Source organism: Marmota monax, unplaced genomic scaffold (assembly GCF_021218885.2).
Source record: "Marmota monax isolate L192 unplaced genomic scaffold, Marmota_monax_Labrador192_F-V1.1 WCK01_AAM20220418_F8-fsc00027, whole genome shotgun sequence".
Lineage (NCBI taxonomy): Eukaryota > Metazoa > Chordata > Mammalia > Rodentia > Sciuridae > Marmota > Marmota monax.
In genome coordinates this window covers 17143476-17165989 of record NW_026694617.1, presented here as the reverse complement: position 1 = coordinate 17165989, position 22514 = coordinate 17143476, and the positions used below count along the sequence as shown (strand labels likewise).

Here is a 22514-nt window from a genome sequence, read left to right as displayed (position 1 = left end):
TTGTGTTTGCAGCAAGGAATTTGAAAGATAAGGTAACATCTGCCTCTGGTCAAAGAGCAAGCTTGCTTTCACTTGTTATAAAGGCAACAAATCCTCCAAGTTCAATATTCCTTGTCTGTGGCATAAGCTCACTAAGTGTGTGCAGTATCCATTTGGTATCCTTGGGACTTGGGTCTTGGGTACATGGGAACCCAAGCCAACACAATGATTTTTTTTTTTTGGTAGTAGTAGTTGGACAGAATGCCTTTATTTTATTTGTTACATTTTTATGTGGTGCTAAAGATCAAACCCAGTGCCTCACACATGTGAGGCAAGTGCTCAGCCACTGAGCTTATTGCTTGCTTGGCATGAATAATAAAGTTTTTTTTTTCCTTTGGCCCAAGACTGTCATGTCTTCCACCAGCAAACATGGAGCGGGGGAGGTGGGAAGCAGACTAACTTCTTAGTTTATAAATAACATCTCAGACCCAGTTACTCACACAGGGTACGGTTAAGTCAGTTTGGAGTATTTATCTGGGCTATAACATACAGTAATGATGGGACTACAGTGAGGCAAGCAAAGTGCCTAGGGTATAAAATTTAAGAAGACAAGTATGCACTTACATGACCCTGACAGTGAATGCTACATACATTTTGGGAAATAGTGCTTTGCTTACCTCATTTTAATTTCAGTCCTGCAGAGAAATACAAATTAAAACCACGTTGATTTAACACTTCATTTACTAAATAAAAGTGTGACAAAACCAAGATTAACAAAATTTGAGTGCTGGCAAGGATATAGAGCCACAGGAGGTTTTTACACTATTGGTGTGAGTGGCAATTGGCACAGGACGATTCTGTATTATCTAATCAATTTGAAGAGGTGCATACCCCATGGGCCAGAAATCCCACTCTCAGTTGTGTTGCTTAGGGATAGTCCTTGCATGTGTATACTAAGTCACAAATACAGAAATGCTTATTGTAGAATCAGAAGGAAAATGGGACAAATACACTTTGTCATAGGATGTAATTCAATACAGAAATTAAAATGAAAGAAGGGCTACTTGATATGGACATATCTTAAAAGTATAATGTTGAATGAAATATTCAAGTTTCTGAAGGTTATTTATGGCATAATATTATTATCTAAAATCATTGTTATCAAAAATTTGAAAATGTGCCAACCTACGTTGTTTGTGGATAAAAACACACATGAAAGCATAAAACAAGAATGATAATGATAAATACTTAGTATATGAGACAGCTTACTCCTAGGAAGGAGGGTGAAGGAATGGGGTGCACCTGGGACCTGGATGGTGCCTGTTATGTTTTATTAAAGAAAGTCCTGGTGGCAATAAGATGAGTTTAGGTTTTAATAAAGTTGGTGGTGGGTATATTATTGTCTATTAGTTTGTATGTGCTTGAATTATTTCTCATAAAATAGTTGAGATGAAAGATAAGAGATTTTAAAAGTTTCCCTCCTGTTCTTCTTTTTTTAAATTATTTTATGAAGCAAGGCAATACCTTACCTTATTCATCTAAACAGCAAAATTGAATTGTCTCAAGCCAGTCAAATGTTTTAGGCAAGTCACCTCTTTAGCTACTTCCCTAAGTGAAGCTAATTCCATGATTCTCAAGACACCTGAAGGGATCTTGGGAAGCCATCTGCCCCTCCTGGTTGAATTCAGAATTGTTTCCTGATTCCCTGATAGAATCAGGTCCTGCTTCAAGACCTTCAAGACCCACCTGGATTAGTTGGCTCAACTTGTTTGGAGAAAGAAAAGCTCTTAAAGCGGAAGCGCTTATGCATGCCTCGCCCCCGCCTTCCCAAATAGGGTTGTTTGGAGACCCATTAAGCAGAGTGGGGACTGGCAGCCCCAGTGAAGCCAAATCAGAACTTCCTTGGATGAGTGGAAAGGGTGGGGCAGGGTTGGGGTTGGGGACTCACGCAGGCATGCATCAGGATCTGAGATGGCCTTGAGGGGGTCCTTGTAGAACAGGGGTCTGCAGCGGTCGCAGTGCTGGCCCTCCGTGTGGTGCTGGCAGTCCTCGCACACGCCTCCGCTGAGGCCGCCACTCGCCAGGTACGTGGCCAGATCGAAATGACAGCGGTCAGAGTGGCCATTACAGCTACATGCTGAGAAAGGAGGAGATTGCCTTAGTGCCTGAGAGATTCGCCAACATCTCAGGAAGAACCAAGCCCTGTTCCACACTCCGGTCCTGCACCTCTCTTCCTGGCCACAGCCACTGGCACCTCTTTCTAGACGCAGCAAAGGTACAAAGGGCCCAAACCGCTGCTTTCCAAGGATCCCTCACCCCTCTGTTTCTGCTCCGGTACTTTCTATAAAATGTGTTCCTTCAATGTTTAATATGTAGTTTTTTAAAAATGATGCAAACAAAATAAATCATTTAAGTGACCTAGAAGCCACAGAGTGCAATATGTGTAGTTTCATAGAGAGCGCTTTTACCTACTTATGCTCTGTAAATTTGAATTTTTCACCTGAAGCGTTCTATATATACTCGGATTCTCAAATAAGATGGAGCTGAGCCCTGTTCAGATTATGCCCCTCTGTAGGGACAGAAAAGCTGCAGGAAAGGTTGCAGGTCATATGAAATCTCATCTGGGGCTCAGCCAGAGAATTAGAGGGCCAGCCAGTCTGTTTAGAGGAATTTGTCTTCATGGTAATATCTCTTGGGTTTTTCTCTATAAACAGCCTAAATTTGGCCCATGTTTGGTTGTGTACTGTGACTGTGGCGGAAAGGGCTTCTTTACTAGAGGTCTTCTAAGGGACTTCCTTTCTCTTCCTCAAGTCCTATTTTTCTAAATCTGGGAAAAGAAAATAAATAACAAGATTGTTTAGAAGTTCATCAAAATTCAGAAGCAGCAAACATGTTGCCAGCATCAAAAACAACATCTTATCAACCTGAATATTTTATTGGCGGGTTTCTGTTCATGACTAAAAGGCTCAGGGGTCACTCCAGTTGAACTGGGCTAATCGGGGAGCGGCAAAATAACCACACAAGAGACACAAATACCTTTTTCTTTGGGGTCGCTGGGACAGCTCTTCTGACCTTAAGGGTCTGCAGGAAGAGAGAGGGAGAGAGAGAGAGAGAGAGAGAGAGAGAGAGAGAGAGAGAGAGAGAGAGAGAGAGCGCAGGAGCGAGCACAGGCTGACCCCTTTTATTGAGGAGAAGCTATTCAAATGAGGCAAGGGGTCAGGTTTCAGGGGGCTGAGTCTATCTTCATGATGTCCACTGTCGGCAGGTTGAGTGACTTCTAGGTAGGCCACACCCAAGAGCACAGTAAGAGAAGGATACACACACAAGGCACTTCCATGGAACATTCTATCTTAAACAGGGCAAGGGGTTACATTACAAAGGAACAGGTGAGCATAGCTCCACCCATGGGGCTGTAGGAAGACATGCCCGGGCATGAAGACAGTCACTCGAACCCTAGAAGAGGGGGCAGTCTAGCAGCATGGGTGCCTGACACCACATCACCCAGCAGGGGAGTTAACTCAGTCATGTGCGAGGTTGGTCTCCCACATTTTATTAATAATAATTTATTATTATTATTATTGTCAATTTCAATTCTGGATCTCCTTTCTCCCATCATCCTATATGTGGCTTAAGGTCCTGTTTAGGGACCGCATGATCATTCAGGAAGATGGTCGAGCTCTCTGTGCATTGCCTTTAGTTATTTTAGCATCACAAGACTCTGCCTAGCCTCTGAAAATGTGCCACACAAAACACATATAATTTTATCAAAAAAATTATTGTAGTAACAGTTGCAGAATTTGGTGGTTCTTCTATGTGACATAACTGGAGGGATTAGGATGTCACACAATTAGAGCTGGGAGCCACAGCCTCATCACCTTTGCAACCTGCAGCCCCAGTGAATGAACTATGTATTCTCCAAAACTGGGAATACAGAATACATTCAATCCATATGAGGATTTTTTTCACCTACATCTGCATGCATTGTCCTGAGAGCCTATGGCTGGTCTCCATGGAGCATCCTGGAAGAAGTCCTTGCACCTCTCACAGTTTGGGCCATCTGTGTTGTGCTGACAGACGCACCGACCATGAACCTGCATGTGCAATAAACAGTGTTAAAATATGCCTTTTCTCTGAAAAGCCCTGGGGTTCTTTAAGTGAAAAATGAAAGATCTGGTCATGGGCCCTCTCTGACTCTTCTTTTTCCACGTGTTAGTGACAATAACAACCTCAACTATCTTCAATTGCCTGCTTAACTAGCTTTTAAACTTTAAAAATTTTCAAAAGTTCAGTGAACATTTAAATACATTTTTCCCCTGAATTCTATTTCAGTGCCAAACATTACAACCTCAGTAAAATGAGAGACATAATGGACATGGGAGTGTTGAGGGAGGGGTGTTTATTGGGTGTTTAGAACCATAAGGGGAAATAGGGAGTTAAAAAGGGAAACTGTAAGACATGTGATTCTCTTGGTTTTTCTCTAAATGACCAGCGTTCAGAGTGTTGCTCTATTTTGGTGAAACATAGAAGTTGTTGGGTGGGAAGATACAATGGCCTAGACAGTAAGCCTGAGATTTATGCCTAGTAAATGGTCTAAATTTATTTAATAGGCACACCCCTGGGACTTTGCACAGAAACACAGTTAGTGGGCTGGGGATATGGCTCAGTGGTAGCATGCTTGCCTGGCACATGCAAGGTACTGGGTTCATTCTTCAGCATCACAACAAAATGAAACAAAAACAGTTCTATTGGGGTTGGGGTTGTGGCTCAGTGGTAGAGCGCTCACCTAGCATGCGTGAGGCACTGGGTTTGATCCTCAGCACCACATATAAATAAATAAAATAAAGATATAAAAATAAACAAACAAACAACAACAAAAAAAAACAGTTCTATTACACCAACCTTTAAGACTAGTTCTAAGAATGAGGGCAATCTTCAGTATTAAGATATTGTTATTCAGAGTAAAAGAATATTACTAGGATTGAACATTTTTATAACATCAGATATTTTCTGAAACAGTTTAGCTTTGAGTACAGTATCTCACATCAACAGACCTTCAATAATTTTTTGCAAGAGAATGAATGTGAAATTCTGGTTTAGCCCTATTAAATCTCCATTTCCTGAAAAATAACAAAAGGAGGTCAAGATTGGCCATCTTGAAATCATAAATTATAAAATCTGCTCATTAGTAAAATGAAATTCATAGGTGGCATAATTCACAAGAAACTCTGGCTAGAAGAAAGGCCCCCAGATGGCCTGTTGGACAAGGTTGAATGACAGTTTCCTGCTCCAACAGAAAACTGGCAGTAGGATTTGTTGATCTCCATGTAGAGGTCTGGAGTGCATTCAGCATCAGGACAGCAAGGGACAGGAAGAAGAGCCAACTTTTCTTTGGATTAATGACTCACCATTCCTGGGGAGCTGAAAGTGTCGCCCCGCTCTTTCTGTGAAGGACCACATTCACTGGCATGGCCATTGCAAAAACAGCTTCCCCGAAGAACCATTTCATACAGAGCATAGTAGTATTTATCAAGGGAATCATTTTGCTTCCTTCCCAGAAAAGTATCCCCAAGTGTATGGAGTTTGGTAAAGTTTATCCTCAGGTTTGTTAATGTTACAAGATCTAGAGAGTGAAAATGAAGCAATATATAAATATGCATTTAAGTTGCATTAGTTCAAGGCGCCCGCCTTGACTAACATTCCCTTAGCATGCTATGGAGATGCTGTTACAAGGAATAGTCCTGGCACAAAATTTAAAGAGAAGCAGGAAACATACAAAACAATTCATACCCTGGATGTAGGGGCTGTAAGGGTTTTCTATTTCAAAGCTGGGATCCAAAACTTTTAAAACAACCTGTAAAAACAAATGTAGATAAATGTATAGCATGTAACCCCAAAACCTAATTGTCTAATTTTCTTCGAAAGAGTTTTTGATCTCGCAAGTGGACTTAGCTGATGTAGGATATAAATTATCACTTGGGTTAGAATATAAATAAAAGTACCAAGAACAAATATGAATGCCAGGGGTGAACCAGTCCTTCCTGGCTCTTCATCACAGGTATCCCTACAGACAGAAGGAATGATGCTATTGGTGAAGAGGGGTCCAAGCTGGGTTGGGGTGGAGTGGTAGACAATTCAGCAAGCCACCATCAATTTGGGCTGGCAAAGAGTTCTGAAACTATCACCTGCCACCAATTCTTTCTTACCTCCCTGATGAAATAGTACCTCCAACCCCACTCCCACCCTGACCCCCTGCCAGTCACCAGCTTTGCTTAGAGGGATGTTCCTGGAGGTTCCACTGGGTGGTGGTTTGAAGAGCATGGGAATGGGATGGTGAACCCAGAGATGCTGCTGGCCTGTGACTCCTTTGCAAGGGTTAGAAACAGGTGACCAGGGCCATAGGGCCCAGTTTAGATTTTAGCCCTGTTTACCCTTTAGCTGGGCATTCTTATGAAGGATTATTCTAATGTATTTATAATTTCTTATTCAGGAATCATTTCAATATAGACACTTTCATGTTTAAAAAACAAACAGCTCAAGTTATATTTCAGTAAGTAATATAAATTTCTTCTAAAATTTGAGTCAATCACATTTTTGAAAGTTTTGAAAAGGAAGGAAATTTTACCTCGCCACCAGTTGAGGGTTCAATATCTGAATATTTGGAGTCACAAACAAGGTCTCCCACTCCCTGGGCCTGGCCAGATGTGACATCAGGAAAGGAGGCAGCACAGTCTTTTGCAAAATATCTGAGCACTTTCCAGGAGTGTCCGTAGTCTGTGGATCGTTCCACTAACATTGCAGCAGGCCGAAAAGTCTATGAAAATAAGTAAAAGTTGTAATTGTCACAGAGGCAGATTTTATTACCTACTTCACATTGAACATTCTTTTTTTTTGGGGGGGGGGGTACCAGGGATTGAACTCAGGAGCACATCCCCGGCCCTTTTTTTTGTATTTTATTTAGAGACAGGGTCTCACTGAATTGCTTAGTGCCTCCCTGTTGCTGAAGGCTGGCAATCCTCCTGCCTCCGCCTCCCAAGCCACTGGGATTGCAGGTGTGTGCCACTGCTCCCAGCCATTCTTATTTTGTAATTCCATTTTTTCCAACTTTATATGTATCTTTTAAATCTACTATATAGTAAACCCACCTAGATCTCATTCCAGTAAGTAGGGAAGAATTTGTGAATAAATACTTTGTCCTCAGAATCTAATTGTATTTTGAAAATATTTATGACTATGTGAACTAGTAATTGAAGGAAGATGGCATATAAGTTGAAAAGCTAATGCCATTAATATTTAACAGCAATTCACTTTGATTCCCTTAATCTAGAATATTTTTCCTCAGGCAAACTCTTTTACATCCTTCAAAACTCATCTGTGAAGTTGATTCTGATTCCCCAGAGCAGATTTAGCCTCTTCAGCTAAGTCTCCTTGCATTCTAATCATGCCTCTATTTCTGTACTTTGTATTACAACTTCCTATTTATATGCTTGTATTCATCAATAGATGGTAAGTTCTCTGGGGGCAAAGACCAATAATCATTTTTGTTTGTTTTTTATTTTACACTCATTCTTTATTATCAAAACTAGTACCAGGCCTGAAATCAAAGTTAAAATTTTGATGAGTGATTATGAAAGACTCTAGCACAATGATTTGCTCTGGCATCTGACCAACCTTAGTAAAGAGTCTAATTTTTCTTCTTCTGTTGATCACAATCTTTCCATCTTTCCCCAAATAATCCTCAGTTCCTGTCCTTTTCTCCTATGAATTATCTTTCTAATTCTTATGGTTCTTATCACCTATTACCTGAAGTTTGCCTCTTTCTTGTCTTCTAAGATTTTAGAAAAAAAATTTAACCATTTACTCATTAATTAATAAACAATTTTTAAAATTTTACTGAAGAACAAAACCCAAGTGACAAAAGTTGAGGCTAGACCTATTCTGCTTTTGTTCTCTGTAAAAAAGTGAAAGTTCAGATTATGGGACAGGTAAAAGGGACAGGTAAAGGGGACAGCCAGCCTGTCCCTCTGTACCTTAAAGGTCAGTATAAGGTGGCTGAACTGAAATATCGCCTCTAGGTCCAATCTGATGCTGACGTGATCAAGGCCTAAAGAAAAATCCAGAAAGAAAAAAAAAATCAATGCTTTTGAGAAATCCCGGCTTATCATGTTAACCCCTTATTTTGGCTTGCTTATAGTAAGATACCTTTGACATCACAGGCAGGTAGTCAACGCTCTTTGCCAGTCTGGACATGCTGCTGGGCCACTCCAGGCCCAGGAAATCTATGTGAGAATAGCATAGATATATCCTGGTCTCTGCAGGCATGCAGGCATGTTTTGGTGGCAACATAAGCAGCCACTGTGTGGCAGCATCACATGCCCCCGAGGGAGTTTCAGGCCCTTTCCCATGGGGTGAGAAGAGAGAGTTCATTTCCTTAGGCTTAGATCTAGACTACACATAAACAGGAGCTAGCAAGCTGGAGCATGATGAAAATCAACACACCCGTTTCTTCCAACAGTTGCTAACTCATTTGAACTAGAATTTACTCATTTATCATAAAACATAGCTTGGAACATTCCCCTTGAAGTGGGGAACCTGTGGGCTCCTCTGTGACTGAGGAGATGACAAAAGTCCTAGCCAGGATTTTGCATGGATCTAGTTAGCTGTGATCCATCTCTAACATGCAAATGGAGCATCCACCTTGACCTGGACCTGATGGAAGCCCAGAGCTCTTGAGAGCAGCACTGTCCAACAGAAGCAGAACATGAGTCTTATTCAAAATGACTCATGAGGAGGACATGAATAATTTTTTTTCTAGTAACTACTTTGAAAACAGAAAGTGAACCAGTTAAATTTATTTTTAATAACATACTTAAACCAATATAGCCACAATATTATCATTTCAGCCTATAATCAATATTTTAAAATTGAAATGCTTTGTTAGACATTTTCTAAATGATGTTTTAGAAATCTGAGGTGTTTTTTCATTTGTAGCACAACTCAGCTTGGATTGGCCATGTTTTAAGTGCTCAGCAGCCTCCTGTAGCTAGGGGCTAGCAGACTGCATGGTGCAGCTCTAGACAACAGTGGTCTGACACAGTGAGCCGGTGTCCAGCTTAGACCTTAGGCTGAACAGGGGGGAAGAGTTTGCTGCTGAGAGTTCAGCCGTATTCTGGGTTTTGTGTCAAAGGCTCCAATGCTTTCTAGGAAGAGATCTACTTTCCTCTCTTTGAAAACGCTTGGTTGAGAACCCTCATTGTGTATTCGGCTCTGACAGAGTGACATTCTCTTTGTGAGGACAAGTGGAACAAATGCTGGACGTGTGGGTCAGAACAGCTGTTAAGCAAAAATGGCAACCATTCATCAGTGAAGACGGGACTGCAGTAAAAACAACATCCTATTCATTCAGGAGAGTCCAATGCTCAACGATAACTGGGATCCAAAATGAAATGGCATTTAGTAGACACCAGTCATGCCTTTGTCAAGCAGATGGCATAGAAAAACTGCCTCATGTTATGCTTGCCCCAAACTATCTTATATAATATGATGATTCCCATGCTGTTCTCTAATGGTCTAGGATCCTCTAAAAGAAATATATTTAGAAATATGAAGAGAATAGAAATATTAGAACCCAAAGTGCAACCTAGAGATGTGGTAAGTGGAATGATTTTGTTGCTAAGGGAAACTGAGAGGGCTCCACACCCATGTTGAAGAGGGGCTGCTGCGAGTGAGGAGGCTGCCCCTTGGGGAGGTCTTCATGCACGGAATGGAGTTAGGTCATGAAGATAAGGCCCAGGGATGGGTGGGACAAGAGGGATCCCTCATCAGGTTCACACTTAGAGTGGGCCTGTCAGACCTTCAGACCAACAGATGGTCATGGCCAGTGTGGGGCTCCATAGCACCATTGTCACAAGCAGAGGAGGACGTCACTTCAGGGAGGAAAGAACTTAAAGTTAGTAGCCAATTATCTTTTCAATTTTAAATTAAAAGCTTTAGCTCATTGTAAGGAGCAAAATGTTCTTTATCTCTCCATGGATTAAAAAAGGAAAAAGTACCTGGTGTTAATTCCCAAACATCCCCTGGCATTATTCATTCGGTTCACATCAGTGTGTTTTAGATTAGGGTTAATTCACCAACACTTCATAAACTTTTTAATTTTTTATAAAGAACAAAAGGATACAAAGATAGTTTCCTCCCCCATATGGGAAGAGTGAAATATTCTGAGGTAGGTGCTGAAAATACATTTCGGTTTCTCTGAAGGAAAATATTCTTTCTTAAAAGGAAAATAAGTTTGGCTCACATTGTTGGTGGATCACATCTTGCAGTGCTATTGTTAAAAAGCAGGCAAAGAGGAAGGTGCCTTATTAAAATATGAAGAAATGAAAAACTGAAAAGAAATTTGATCATACCATTCTCAGATTGCCACCATTTCTTTCCTCTGTCTGGTTCAAAACTTGTGATTACATTCTCAATGGTGTGACTGTTAGGCTGGGAATACGGGTCATAGGGAAATCGGGAGTCACACACGAAACATTTTTGTTCCCCCTGGAAAACACCATTATTAAATTTAAAAATAAGGAATTTTAACTACTTATTGTTGATCTGAATCTAAAAACAAGCTGTACACACTATATTTATCTTTCAATCGGGCTAAAAATAAAAAGCAGAGGAAATAACAAGACATCACTTTTTCCATCAATAGGTGCTTAAATACAATAACAAACTGAACTCAAATATGACCTAGAAATTATATAAGTTTATGCATTTGGGGGCAAAAATACAAATGTGTTACTAATTTTTCTCCTGTAAGAGGCAGATGTTCTGCAAGTTATTTTAAATATAGAGAAATACTCATGGTGTATTTTTTGAATTTTCAGGAGAGTCTAACTCAAAATAATTTTTTGAATTATTTCCTTTAGCCAAAAAAGGAAATAATATTTGGAAAGAAGAAATTCATGAAACACTGGGGTACTAGGTTATCTGCAACTGTCATTTGATTCCTTTTCTATCAGCTTAGATAGTTTGGGGTAGGGAAGCTTTCATGACAAAAAACCTTTATGTCACATTTTTGGACAGAGGAAAAGGATTTCCATTAAATTCACAACAAAGAGGCCCATCCTCCTGTCTTGCAGACTAGAAGATCTCATTTACTGTTCTATATATATATATATATATATATATATATATCCCCCCCTGGAATAGTGTCTAGCACAAAGTTGATGCTCAATAAAATTGGAACTAGTTCTGCTTAGGAAGGATTTTCAAAAGTGACAAGAGAAAAGCCTGGCTTTTGAGCTTCCTTAATTTAAGGTGTAGCTTAAATTGTAGCTCTGCTTAAAACTCCTTGAGGGCTCTATGTACATTTTTAAAGGACTTTCAGTGGCCTGCACAGTTATTCCTGGCTCACACTTGAGGGACTCTGAGGGAGAGTTTTTGTAAAACTTCCAAGAAGTAGAGACTGCTCATTATAATTTTCTGTGCCACCAATTACCTGTGACATCCTATGTCCTCAGCAGGCAGGTCCCTGGTGACTGTTGATTGTCTGATCAGGGCCATGGCTTTAACTTTATTTCTACCTGTCTTCCTTTGTCACCTGGCTCTAGCTACACGTGCTTCTTGCTATTCTTCAAGCTCACCAAAAACCCTTCTTCTTTGGGGTCTTGGCAGAAGTCATTCTCCCACCCCAATAGTCTTCTCTCTTGATCCTTCCCTTCTTTCAGGTCCCTGTGTAAATGCCAACCTCTCAAAGAGCTTTTCCTCAACTACCTTATCTAAAATGCCACCACCTCCCTTCACCACGGCTTGCTATCACTGTTGACCTTTTCTCTAACTTACGTGTTTTATAAATCCTTACGCTACTTGAGACTATATTATGTATCTCCATCTAGAATTTAAGCTGAATGAAGGCAAGGACTTGGTTTACTGTTTCTCTCTATATATCCCTTCCCTGGAATAGTGTCTAGCATAAAGTTGATGCTCAATAAAATTTGTTGACTGAACGCACATGATTTTAATGATTATTTCAGCTGGAATCTGTCCAAGTAAACCAGCCCTCCAAAAAATCCACATAATCAGTGTGCTTCAGAATCACTGGATGCCTTAAGCTTGTTGTTGAAGAAAAATCAAGATGTTCTTTGAAGATTAAGACACAACAGACGGGCCTTGGGATGTGGCTCAGTAAGAGAGTGCTTGCCTAGCATGCATGAGACCCTGGGTTTGATCCCCAGCACCACAAATAAACAAAAACACAACAGATGCTAGATCAATTCTTCCTATGAGTCGGTTTGTCCCAGACCTGTCCTAGAAGATCAGCAGAAGACTTGTGATGCCACCAAAAGATGCTAAGTCCTTGAAGTATTTCAAATACTACTATGAAAATAATTAGGGAAAATGTTTAACTTTGGGTCTTTTAGGCTATTTTTTTTTTTCTGTAAACATTTTAGAAGCAATGTCTTTCACTGGGTTGGCTATAGAGGATTCTTAGCTGTGGCCACCAGATGTGGGCATTCCAACTTGGGAAATGCAGTGCATCAGCATTGACTTGAAGCTTCTAAAGAAAATGTTTTGCTTGTCACTTCTCTTAGACAATGGGTGCAGGACAATCATTCTCTTTGCTGCACAAATGTTGACATAGACTCAGATCTGTAGCCCCACCTGTGATACTTGTCAGCCTGAAATATTTCGAATCACCCCCAGGTCTAAGCTTTCTGTCATTCTCCAAACAAAAGAAAGCCTTTACTTTGATTTTCTGAATAACTTTTATTTCTAGTGGTATAACTTTGAGATATAGAATCACCAATTTCTGGTGATTGACAGAGTACACTGGCTCCTGACCACCGTAAACAAATGCCAGACGTTGAAGAATAAGATGGACGGTGCTAGTGCTGGAGAGTTGAGAACCACTTTTGTCTAGAGGAGCTGGACTTAGTAAAATCTCTTGAAGGGCTATCTATCCCAGCTGGCCTAGGGTTGAGCAAAACTTCCTCCATGTAATTTCCTTACAACATGTAGAGGATTTGCTTTCTTACATAAGTACTTCCCAAACAGAACAGTGCTAAGCACACAAGTATTGTCTCCACCTATTTATAATCATCTTCTTTTACTCAGAATCAATTAGAATACAAAGCATTTTCCAGAGACCTAAACAAGATGCCTTAAATAAACAATACATGGAAAATCCTGGGCCACCAACATTAGGCTTATGTCCAACTTCCTTCCTGTACATCCTCTCATTTAAGGGTGAACATGATTGTCTCAGGGTTCTCAGCAGGTACGATACTCAGATGACCTTGGATGCTTGTTCTGCCGCCAGGATACAGGGAGGAAGAACCCTGAAAAGCCACTGGTCTTCTTATAAAAACTGGTTGTTAAGGGGAAAAGACATAAAAATATGTTCACATTGGAATCTATGGTTTTGAAACAATGCAACTTCCAAGTGGTATCATGAGGGTGATGTGCAGTCCATTCAAAGTCCTCTGTCTACCTAAGGCTGAGCAATGGGGACTCATTTTCAGAGCAATGGTTTTGAGGCCCTGAGGCACCTTTGATGTTCACTGAATGAGTCAATTATGTTTGCTCTATGGGAGTGATAAGTAAAACGGTAGATTTTATTGTAATTCCCGTCAAGGATTGAACCATAAAGACTTTCCTGTCTAATTCTGAATGTACAGGAAATAGAAATTTGGCAGACTTTCTGTATTTTCTGATTAGTCAAGGTTTCCTAGACTTTTAATTATATTTCCCGGGTCACTTCAGGAAGGAGCATTGTCCCATCCTTCAGTGTTGTCTGAGTGAGCCCAGGTGTACAGGAAAAATCTACATCATTGATTAAATAATGACCCAGTAAGTAAACAAGGGACTGACCCACCTCCAGGTAGCTGAGGATACAGTATTTCTGGGCTCCATTCAGCCCACAGGTAGAAGATGCAGTAAGTTGCGTGCTGCGGCCCAACAGGAGATTGCCAGGGGTAGGACGGCAGGCACCCTGGTCACATTTGTCTTGAGCTTTCGAGCAAATGAGCCACCCTTGAACACAACAAAAACAGCTACACAGAAGGTGGCCCAAAGGAGCCCAAGGCCTGAAGAAGCAATTGGTTAAGCTGGAAAGTTAACGGTTCATCTATTTTTAATACCAGTTTCGTGGATATTCAAGTTTGTGGATGCTGTTGGTGCCCTCAGCCTGATGGGAATCTCCTAGCATGGGAGAGTTCACCATCTGCATCCCTGGGCCCCACCTGGGACAGCCAATGTCTGATGAACACAGGGTTCAAAAGGGTGATACCATTGGATCCACTCCACCCTGGGGTTCATGCTCAGCATCTTCTCTTGGCACATGGCTGGCCTGTGTTCACTGCCTTCAATCCTTTACTCCTGATGGCACTCTCTCAATGAATCACTTCACACCAATTCTTGTGTCAGCTCTGCTTTGAGGAAACCTCTTCAGAGACTGTTTCTGTTTACTGGGAATTCTTTATGTGTCATTTTAGGGCAAATAGTGAAGCCTAATGAATAGACACTAGGAAGGAGAATCCTAATCCTGACTGTTAAATCTGTTGTTTCAATGGCAAAAATGAAATTGGAGACTTTAAGACATACATGGGAAATATCTTTCCCTTAAAATAAGTAGATCCAGTAGAACCCCTTTATAACCTGATTGTTGGGTTCAGATAACCCATGGAACAAATCATCCCCCTTTAGGATAAAGTAAGAGTTTCAGTCTGTATGACAAACAATTCATTTTGATGCCTAATGTCCTATAGATGTGCAATGAGGGAATTTGGTCATGAGTGAGATAAGATCACTGCAGGGGTAATGCTATCTTAATCGCTACCTCAGTTCTCTATTATTCATGTGTAGCTTCTGAGAGAATATTCCTAAGTCTAAGTTTGTGTGAGTGTGTGTGTGTGTGTGTACATTTTTCTTTATCCATTAATCTATTGACAGGCACCTTGGCTGATTCCATAGCTTGGCTATTGTGAATTGCACTGCTATAAACATTGATGTAGCTGCATCCCTATAGGATGATGATTTTAGATCTTTTGGATATATACTGAGGAGTGGCATAGCTGGGTCACATGGTGGTCTCATTTCTAGGTTTTTGAGGAATCTATACTGCCTTCTGCAGTGGTTGTGCTAGTTTTTAGGTCCACCAATGATGTATAAGTGTATCGTTTTCCTCACATTCTTGCCAATACATATAGTGAGATGAAATCTAAATATGGTCTTGATTCGCATTTAACTAATTGCTAGAGATATTGAGCATTTTTTCATGTATTTCTTGTCCATTTATATTTCTTTTCTTTCTTTCATTTTTTGAGAATTGCCTGTTTAGTTCTTTTGCCCATTTATTAACTGGGTTATTATTTTTCTTTTGGTGTTAAGTTTTTTGAGTTCTTTGTATATTTTATATATTAATTCCCTATCTGAGAAGCAAGTGGTAAAGATCTTCTCTCATTCCATAGGCTCTCTTTTTTCATGTTCTTGTTTCCTTTGCTGTGCAGAAGATTCTTAATTTGATGGCATCCCACCTATTGATTTTTTTAGTTTTATTTCTTGCACGTTAGGGGTCTTGTTAAGGAAATTGGTTCCTGTGCCCATATGCTGGAGTGTTGGACCTACATTTTCTTCTAGTAGTTGCAGAGTTTTGGGTCTAATTCCTAGGACTTTGATCCACTTTGAGTTGGGTTTTGTGTAGGGTGAAAGATAGGAATCTAGTTTCATTCTTCTACATATGGATTTCCAGTTTTCCCAGAACCATTTGTAAAAAGATTATCTTTTCTCCAAGGAGTGTTTTTTGGCATCTTTCTCTAGTAACAAATAACTGTATTTATATGGGGTTGTCTCTGTGTATTCTATTCTATTCCATTGTCTTCATGTCTATTTTGGTGCCAATACCATGAAAAGCATTTTTTTAATCCACCTTAGATTAACACTCCATGCAACACTAGGAGAACACTTCGGGAAATGCTAAATTCCATCTTATTTAAGTGTCTTCTGTTCTAAAAATGCTTCAATTCTGTAAGTGGGGTATTATAACATCTGACTTGAAGACTGATTTAAAGTTAAATTTCAGGAATTGATTTAAGATTTTAGTCATATATAATTAAATTTTCTCTGGAACATTTCATAAATTGCTTATATTGCAACATACATGACTTTGTATACACAATTCTAAATATAATATTTGAGAGCCACTGAGTTAGATAAAGAAAGGAAACTAGGAGCAAATGAATGGGTAATTTGAATCATTGTAAGTTAATTGTTAAATCCCTATATGTATAAATGAATTTTATTTCTTGCTTGCAGAGTATGCTTCATTATCTTATGTTTTTCACTCTTGTAATAATAACATGAATGTATTTTCTAATTGTTGTGAAGTTTGAATAAAATGAAATAGAATCTTATTGGAGTTAAGGTCTACAGCTAGCATGCAGATAAATTCGAATACATAGAATGAGTGCATTCGTGTACTGTTTTGTGAGGCAAGCACTCTATCAACTGAGCTATATCCATAGCCCTTCTGTATTATTTTGTGGGTTGCTATTTGTAGAAATAGTTGTTTCCTCTTTTAAAAAGTATATTTGAAATGGCGTGGGAAACCTTGTTATCCTTATGTAGAAGAATGAAACTAGATCCTTATCTCTCTCCCTTCACAAAAGTCAACTCAAAATGGACCAAAGACCTAGAAATTAGATCAGAAACTATTTCTTTGAAGAAAATATAGAGTCAACACTCCAGCATATAGGCAATGACTTTCTCAATAAAACTCCTAAAGCTCAGGAAATAATGCCAAGAATTAATAAATGAGATGACATCAAATTAGAAAGCTTTCATACAGTAAAGAAAATAATTAGACTGTAAAGAGAGAAACTATAGAATGGGAGAAAATCTTTGCTAGCTACTCTTCTGAATTAATGTCCAGAATACATAAAGAACTCAAAAAACTTAACATCACAAAAATAAATAACTCAATTAAATGGGCAAATGAATTAAACACACTTTCAAAAGAAGAAATGCAAATGACCAACAAATACATTAAAAAGAGTTAAATATCTTTAGCAATAAGAGAAATACAAATCAAAACTATATTGAGAGTTTATCTCATTCCCTTTAGAATGGCAGCCACCAAGAAAACAAATAATAAATGCTGGAGAGGATATGGAAGAAAAGGAACAGTTTTGCACTGTTAGTGGGACTGTAAATTAGCACAACCACTATGTAAATCAGCAGGAGGTTTCTCAAAGGACTAGAAATGGAACCACCATATGATCCAGTTATACCACTCCTTGGTATTTATCCTAAAGAATTAAAGTCAACATACTCTGGCGATACATGCATACCTCTGTTTGTAGCGGCACAATTCACAATACCTGAACTATGCAACCAGCTTAGGTGTCTGTCATTAGATGGATGGATAAAGAAAATGTGGAATATATGCACATCAGAGTTTTATTCATCCATAATTATGTCATTTTCAGGAAAATGGATAGAACTTGGGACCATTATGTCAAGTGAAATAACCCAAACTGAGGGTAATATATTTTATCTCATGTGTGGGAGCTAGAGAGGAAAAAGGATAAAAAGTGTGTGTGTGTGTGTGTGTGTGTGTGTTCTCATGAAAATTAAAGGAAGATCTGTAGAGTAGAAGAAAGGAACATTGAGGGGAAATCGGGAGGGAAAGGAGAAATACTGGAAATTATATTTTCCAAATTCTATTGTTATATTATGTGCATTATTAATATGTAACAATTAATATCACCATTATGTGAAATTATAATGCACCAATAAAATATGGAAGAAAGTATATTTGAATAGGATAGTACAGTATCACAGGTTTTCATGTGGGCCTAAGTTGTTATTTCTCTGCAATAGATGCTCAAGAGTGCAATTGGTTATATGGTAAACATAGTTTTGTAAAAAGCTATCAGATTTTTCCCCAGAGTGTTTGTAACACTGTATATTCCCACCAGCAATGTAGGAGGGATACACTTTTTCCACATCCTCTGTAATGTCTGAGGTTGCCACTATTTTTTATCTTAACCATTATGATAGGTGTATAATATCTTTTGTGGTTTTGAATGGTGTTTCCCTAATGAGTAGTAATGTTTAACCTCTTTTCATGAGCTTATTTGCCATCCTTATATCTTCTTTACTGAAATGTCTGCTTCTGTTGCTTACCTTTTTCCAATTGGACTGATTTGGTCCATGACCTAATTGAGTGAATATTTATATAAGGCATGAGGTCATGTTTGCATAAGATAAAACTGCACAGAATTAAATATATATACATATAGGTATACACATAAAACTGAATGAGGTCAGTGAATTATATCAATGTCAATTTCTTGGTTGTGATATTGCACTATCATTATACAAAATATCATCATTGAGTAAAATCGAATGGAAGATACACAAGATCTGTCTGTATTATTTCTTACAGCTGCATGTGATCTCAAAAGATAAAGTATCCACAGCCCCCTTGCAAAAAACAAAACAAAACAAAAAAACTCCCCATCAGTCTCTGGAGAGTGAACCAAGGAAAGCTCACACTCTACAATACCACACACATGACATTTTTCAGCTGCTGTTATATACTTTTTTTTCCTGTGAAATATGAAAATTTATGCCAAACCTTTCCAGTAGATAGGAGTGAGAATAAGGGGTCTATAATGAAAAATAATAACCTCACTGTGAAATATATTTTGCTTCTCCTCAGATTTCCCCCATTATAAAATATAAAGAAATAATTTCTTCTCATAGACTTGTTTGACAGTTAGTGGATTTCTTTCATCTTGACCTCCACAAATGTAGGCTTTTGAAAAAATCATTTCTTATATGGACACATTCTCCACATAAACTATTCTACTATTCTGGTCATGTTGTATCATCAGGCATGAAACATACACAGATCATGAATTCTACATTTGAGGATATTATCCCTGATGTCTCCATTACTAAATGACGGTTGGAATAGGGACTTTCCTCTCCTCAACCTCCGTGTAAAGAATGCTATTTTAAATCAAAGGCACAACATTTCTTTCTCTTCCTTTGAGGTAATTATGTAAAGAAAGTCAGCTCCATCTTACACCCTTTTGGTGGTATAATACATGATCCTAGATTGGTAAATGTGGATTTTTCCTTTTATTTATTCAACAACTCAAATTCACATCTCCTCTTATTTCCTAGTATTAGGATTTAGGATAAAATCCTTTTTAGGAGTTTGGACTCTAATAATTAGAGATTTTTTTTTAAAGTTCAGGTATAAATTTTTGTTGATGCTACATGTGGATTAACTAAGATTTCCCTTCCAGGGATTTGTTCTTTTAGACAAGTTGCATCCTGAATTATTTTATTGGCATTGATGCCTTAGAACTTTAACATGTTTTATTAACCTGACTTGGCCAAACTTGTTTTGATTAGATGTGTACTTTTCAGAAAAAAAAATCCCAGGACTTGGGGGAAATTGAACTATTATTCTTATAATAGTATAAGTACAAATAGGAACTTTTAGTCTAAAACACTTGATTAAAAATGGCTGGAAACACAGAAATTAAAACTTCATGCTGAAGACTATTTAAAAAAAATTAAGTGAATTGCATCTGAATTTTCAACTGCCAAAGTATCACAAAGCAATAGGTAGAGTTGATTCAGAGAACAAAAACGTTTATATTTTTGGAAATTCGGTTCATTCCACACAAAATGTCATGAAACATGAAGAGAGAATGTTATTAAAAATGAATTTAGGAGATATGCTCATTCAAAGAAAATGTGCATCTGTTATCCATAAAGGATCATTTTGTGGAAATCACTATCATTGTATAATATTTCTGGTTAATAATTTTGCATATTGCTACAATGTTCTTAATCATGTGAGATGTTTTCACGTTTTAGAGTCCATTGCAGAGTTTTAGAGGATGCAAGCACATACCTTTATATTCCCACACACATTTAGTTATCATGGGTGATAAGGAATGTGTGTTACGTAAGGTTTGTACTTTGCATCCAATTTCCAACATCTGGAGGCCAATGCAATTTTTATGATTCTTCTTCTCTTCCTCAGTCAGAATGAAATGTGAAATGTTTAAATAGGGTCTAGTAATTGCATAAATACTTATAGTCAAACTCCCAACTAGAAAATGCCCACGCTGATGATGTGTGGGCAACCTGGTTGGGAGTTTGACCTTAGGCAATCCTAGAGATTTGGTTTTGAGTAGGGCAAGCTTAGGTTCAGGAATCCAGAATCCATTGCAGTGGGTCCTTTTTCTGGCAGAGCTAATTTAGTATTGAAGATATTCCCTCCAACCCTCAAGAAAGGGGAGGGATCCCTCAGTTACCTTGGAGTGGCTTAGATCCGTTGTAATGTGTGGTTAAGGGATCCCACACACAGGCCTGGGGAAGACAGATCCTCAGTGATCTATTCTAATACTGAATACTAGTTTAGTTCCAAAGAGGACATCTAAGGCAGCCACAGAAGACACAGCCAGCTGAGGCCAACTCTAAGCCCCATAGTCCTGGGCTGTGGATATCAACCAAGGGCCCCAGGTAGCCCAGGAGTCCCTGCTTCCACTGTCCTGTGGGTCCCCTTTCCAAGGCAGGGAATTCTCAGCAGGCAAATTGAAGGCTCATCATTCTGCAGCTGCTCCTCTAGCACCAGCAAATCTAACTGAGAAATTACCTCAGGATTTGATTCTGAAAGTTGAAGAGAAGATTCTAAGCGACTTAGTATTCAACAACTAAAGGCAGGGCTGTTATAGATATAGAAATGTCAGGGCAGAAGGGAGTAATTAATTTTTGGAAGCATCTTCTCTATGACTAATGCAAATTATTCTTTGTTTATTAAAGACAGCAAAAGCATGGAGAATTTGGCCTTTTTGAGTTTGGACATGCTGCTCATTTAGAAGAGGGAATTTTGCCTGTGAGTTCTTCACAATACCTTGTCACTGGGAAGAGTGCTATGTTCAAAGCAGACTATTTAAAAAAAAAATTAAGTGAATTGCATCTGCAAATTAAGAATCTTAAACTATTCAACATTCTTTAGTATCTATCCTACCTGCTGATGATGGCTTTCTGTTAAGGAGCAACAGGAACAGCTATGTGTGAATACTAAACATGTATGGGTGGAATTTTTCAGTTGTTTGAAACAATTATATAATAGAATGGCCATGCAAAAATAGCAGTATGAAAAAAATAAGAGAATATGTTTAAAACTGATTTCTACTAAATATTTTAGGATAACTCAATACAAGCAGAAAATGGATTTTGACAACTGCTACTCACCAAGGTGTAAAAACAGGGTCAGTCGAATTTGCATTCTTTTGCCAAGAAAGGACTGGATTCAACTATGCTAGGTTAAAAAAATGGTTAAAGTCAGTCACTGATAGATTCAATCATTGTTGTCATCACGAATTATTTAAAAGTCCTCAAATTTGACTGCTGGTTCTTACTGTTTAGAGACACAAAATATCTACAACACCCAGTTCCTTAAAAAAATAGGAGTATAAAAATTATAACGGATATTCATTTGCTATTAATTGGTGGGGATGGTTACTGGGGATTGAACTCAGGGTCAGTTAACCACTGAGCCATATCCCCATCCTTTTTTTAATTTTTATTTTGAGACAGGTTCTCCCTAAGTTGCTTAGGACCTCGTTAAGTTGCTGAAGCTGGATGGAACTTCCAATCTTCCTGCCTCAGCCTCCCAAATCACTGGAATCACAGGTATGTGCCACCATGCCCAGCTGCTATTAATGTTTACTATTTTTGGAAACCACAGAATTCAATAGTTTATGAGCAATAATATGAAATATAAATTTCCTTCACATATTTAAATTTATCCCATTTTTCCCATTTAGAATTTTTTTTTCTAAAAAATTGTAAAATTTTATAGACTTATTATAGAAAAAGTAGAACAGGCAAAATGAAGAAAATATTACCTATAGTACCAACACCTAGAGAAAACAATTGATATCTTGTTCTTCAGAATTTTGTCCTGGTATGTAAATAATTTTCAAAAATGGGATCATAGTGGTCACTTGCTTCAATCAATATATCGTGGACATCTTTCTGTACCACCAACTACATTTTAAAATTGGTGGTTTTAGTTTAGTGTGGGGCATCAGGATGTCAACCTGGCATCAGGATGACAAAGCAAACTAGCAACTCTTCTTTGAAGCTCTTTGTATTCCCTGGGAGAGAGGCCTCTCTCCACCCTAAGACACTGTTGTGTGAGCCCTGATTCAGAAGGGTATGTACAGACACCTCAGAAGATTGTGAAGAAAGAAGGTAAAACTGTTCTCTTACACTAGAATTTTAATTACTGCATAATAGCTCTCTGAATGCAGGAATCAGAAGTTATTTAATGATTCTCCCATTGGTTTATATGTACTTTTTTTCTAACATTTTCCTATTATGAATATTTCTGCTAAATCTTTAAAATTCACGTCTTTATCCTCTAAGATGGAATGGAAATAATTGGTCAAGATGTGTATGTGTTTTAAATAGACATACCTGTGTAATAGGTAATAGGTATGTGTGTATATATA

At 38.5% G+C, this 22514-nt stretch overlaps 1 protein-coding gene across 1 annotated transcript in view; it reads right to left on the bottom strand.

Annotated features, from left to right (window-relative positions):
- Lamb4 (laminin subunit beta 4) overlaps positions 1–22514 on the bottom strand; it is a 105118-nt gene that overhangs the window by 77582 nt on the left and 5022 nt on the right. Inside the window, exons 2-10 of the mRNA XM_058572154.1 lie at positions 21250–21316; positions 13841–13998; positions 10383–10518; positions 8007–8080; positions 6602–6790; positions 5767–5830; positions 5385–5599; positions 3950–4070; positions 1928–2116 (exon numbers count right to left, since the gene is read on the bottom strand). Of these exons, the coding sequence (XP_058428137.1) occupies positions 1928–2116; positions 3950–4070; positions 5385–5599; positions 5767–5830; positions 6602–6790; positions 8007–8080; positions 10383–10518; positions 13841–13998; positions 21250–21283 (1180 nt within the window). The 5' untranslated portion in view covers positions 21284–21316. The remainder of the gene's footprint in view (positions 1–1927; positions 2117–3949; positions 4071–5384; positions 5600–5766; positions 5831–6601; positions 6791–8006; positions 8081–10382; positions 10519–13840; positions 13999–21249; positions 21317–22514) is intronic.